Source organism: Eimeria necatrix, genomic scaffold (assembly GCF_000499385.1).
Source record: "Eimeria necatrix Houghton genomic scaffold, Enh_scaff2419, whole genome shotgun sequence".
Lineage (NCBI taxonomy): Eukaryota > Apicomplexa > Conoidasida > Eucoccidiorida > Eimeriidae > Eimeria > Eimeria necatrix.
The window spans coordinates 1-3,378 of NW_013652996.1; the positions used below are offsets into that span (position 1 = coordinate 1).

At 50.1% G+C, this 3,378-nt stretch overlaps 1 protein-coding gene across 1 annotated transcript; it reads right to left on the reverse strand.

Annotated features, from left to right (window-relative positions):
• Positions 1-1,382: 1,382 nt before the first annotated feature.
• On the reverse strand, positions 1,383-3,301 carry ENH_00033110 (hypothetical protein, conserved; the record flags this gene model as incomplete). Its single annotated transcript, XM_013580256.1, has 7 exons — positions 1,383-1,469; positions 1,617-1,646; positions 1,802-1,872; positions 2,074-2,158; positions 2,290-2,922; positions 3,041-3,086; positions 3,189-3,301. 7 exons carry the CDS (start codon positions 3,299-3,301, stop codon positions 1,383-1,385), a joined length of 1,065 nt encoding a protein of 354 aa, XP_013435710.1.
• Positions 3,302-3,378: the final 77 nt, after the last annotated feature.

Genomic DNA, 3,378 nt, shown 5'->3' on the forward strand with positions numbered 1-3,378 from the left:
TAAATTTCTCTACCTTTATCTGCCCTCTAAATATAATTGTTAACGCAGTGGTTCAGCGGACCAGAGATCCTACCTACGATTCGCGCATGGCAACTCCTGCGTGCCTATTATGGAGCTCACCGCCTTCAGCATTGAGCTCTAATATTATACGGCGCAAGCCGAAACCTCATTTCTACATTTGCTAAAGTTGCACTGGAGTGACAGTAAAGGCGCGACCCTGGTGTCTTCAGCGCAGTCCCACTTCCACCGGACGCACTAGCCAAGCCTTCCTGTGTTCGGCCAAATAACGCATGTGGTCAAATTTTGGTTCACGCCATCACATTTGGACGTAGCCTTTCCCATTTCCTTTGCCACTGTCTTTATTTGAGCACAACAGCGAATAAAACGGACTAACTTGGGGCCAAAAAATGCCTTCAGAGAAGCTTTGCGCATGGTGGCTCCAGCAGCCTGCTTTTCTAGCACTGTAGAAAAGCGGTCTGCTTGGCGCATTGGCACTGCAGCACAAAAATATCAGCCCTGCATTGCTGCAGGCCCAGCAATACACTCCAAAATCAAGTGACGGGTACATCGTCTGCAGCTTTTCACAAGTGTATCTGCTGCAGCACGAATCGCCAAGGCGGTCTGTTTGCTTTCATTGCCTACACTCGCTTTTGCAGGTGCTTCACCTGGTGCTTCTGTGGTTTTTCTATGCCCAAAATACGGTTCGTCTCTGCAATAGCAGATCAGAATCGCCTTTATGCAAGGCTTTAGGTGCTCCTTTGGGAGAGCCTGCCTCTTCGGACACTTCACTTTTGGTGATTCCGCTGGCTCCTACAGTTGATACATCTGAAGCAGCTGCTGTCACAGCGTCTCCAGCTGTCGCCTGAACAGTGAACACTGGTTCAACGAGCTCCTTCGCAGAAAAGCCGCTGGCATGATGGCCTGCTTCAATTGCTGCATTTGTTTTTGGCTCCCTTTGTTCACCGCCGCGGTCGGTTCTCCCGTTTCAATCTGTTTTCATCCCTGCATCATATTGAACAAAAGCTCGTGCAATGTTTGCTAGCTTTAGACGAGGCGTCAACGGAAAACTCAAAAGGCAGCATTGTAGAACAACGAAACAACGGCAAACAAAAATAACAAACTGAAGGATCACCAAATATCTTCAAAGAAACTTTGCCTATGCAAGCTGCAGCAGCTGGCTTTTCTATCACTGTAGAGAAAAGCTCTGTACGGTCGTTTGCCACTGCAGCACAAACAAATCAGGCATGCGTGCCTGCGAACTCAGCGTCGCACTTGGAAATACAAGTTGTGCTGCTAACTGTGCACGCTCAAGGGAGGGTCAAGTTGCGAACATGACGTTGAGAAGTGAAAGAATAGAAATCGAGCGCGTCCTGCTTGTAGCTTCAGGTCCACATACGTTTTGTCTGTTGTGCATGCTTTAAAACCTTGAGGCTCAGCTCTTCTATTAGCGCCAACAAATCGCGTGCAAACTGCAATTTCATCACCACCCCACAACAACGCTTTGCCAACGGTCCCAACTGTAGCTAAACGTCCCATTGCCGCACGAGGACTGGAAGACTAACCCTCTGAGCCAGACGTCTTTCAAACAGGTTTTCTAATAATCGTCTTCCCCTAACTTGGCTTAAGAAGTTTTGATTTTTCACATCCTGCAGGGAAATCGAAGATACGCCAGACACAGCTGGAACTGCCCCAGGCATTGCACTATCGCCAGGCATTTATCTCTTCAAATTGCTGTTCGCCTCCCTACTGGTCCTTGCAGACACAAATAGGGCCTGAAGTGAGTAACAAACAAGGTACTTACTTCCTCCACAATCTCAATATGCAACGTCACTGTACCAACGCCGGGTATATTACAGTCCGCCTCGACCTTAGCTGCAGGGTCCCCCAATATACGCAGGAGAGGGCAATAAAAGTTAACGCCAAGCATGCAAGTCACATTTTAAGGAGCTCTCCCTGTGCGGGAATTCCGGAGCATGCTTATCTGCATTGACTCGTACAGGCGCGGCGGGTGCTGCAGCAGCTGTTGCTTCGCTTTGATTCAAGCCGAATCAGTGACTGGCTCGTCTATCTTACCTTGAAATGGTTTGTCATGGGGAGAGCACAGGCTATCCAAGTGTGCTTGAAGCATTAGTAGCTTTGCTCGTAGGAATGCGTAGTTCTGAAATGCGCAAGGCACACGACGCGCACCGCATCTAGGAGGCTGTTGGAGCAGCGTTAACTTTCCATAAAGGCCGGCTCGCATAGGAACCATGCTCATGTTTTGTTGCTGTTGCTATACTGTGGACCTACGTCTGCCTTGAGATTCGGAAAGTCATAAGGTTTTCCCAAATCTTTATAGTGGGGAGAATTCGAATCCCCCAAGGCCAACTTCGATCTATAACCCCTGCTCTCCACAGGTTGAGATGCCTTTGAGCTGCTGGAAGCAGCCTCACCTGATAGTCCTCCTACTCGTGGGTTTGCTGACACATAAGATTTTCCTACGACGCTCGTTATTTTCTTGCCGGCAGTTTCCAAGTCCCCAGCCAGCGGCCCCATCCACCTCGAACGCCCTTGCCTTTCCACTTTATGTTTCTCAGCTAATTCTCCAGCAGCTGCATGAGCATCATGCGGCTCGGCGCTTGTGGTCTCGGCATTTGTCACGGTGCTCTCTTGACCACTATGTACAACGTCATAAACAAGATGGCCGAAGTTGCTGTCGGAGTCGTCATCCTCGTCATCTGCTGCTGCTTCTGGAGCTGCTGCCGCGGCATCGCCAGATGCTTCGTCTTCACAGCTGTCGTTGACGCCTTCCTCAGCTGCTCCTGTTCCTGGAGCTTGAGTGCTTGCTGCTTCCGACTGTGGAGGAGACTCGTCGTGTGCGTCTGGTGATGTTTCAAGCTCATCAAACTTCAGGTCTCCAGATGGACTGTTTTCATCGGAGTCCTGAGTGACGCGTCAAAAAAAGCACGCTGGGAGTGGAGCACAGGGGTGAGACAGAAACTACACGCGGCACGAATCTGTTGGCTCTGATACATTTGAAGTGCAGATTTCCTACACCTACTTGCGAGTGGGATGAGATGTCACCAACCAAGTCTGAATCTCCAGTCCTGCAACCATATTCCGACAAGTGCTGTAATTGACGTCGAGCGCAGAGAGCCACAAACAGCACGACGGCGGAGTAAACTAGCAGCTTTAGTGCTGTGGAATACCCGACCACGGGCAAGCCAGACCCTGAAATAGGCCGAGTAGCCTGAGGGAGTAAACCTGAGTCCCGATTATTTGTCGGGCTAGGGGACCACTCATAATGCACTGCTTCCCCCATGAGTGCCAATTAAGGAGCTCAAAGGGGTCAGAACGCTGCAGTGCGTGGCCCCGTAACAAATGGCGTGAATTGAGGAG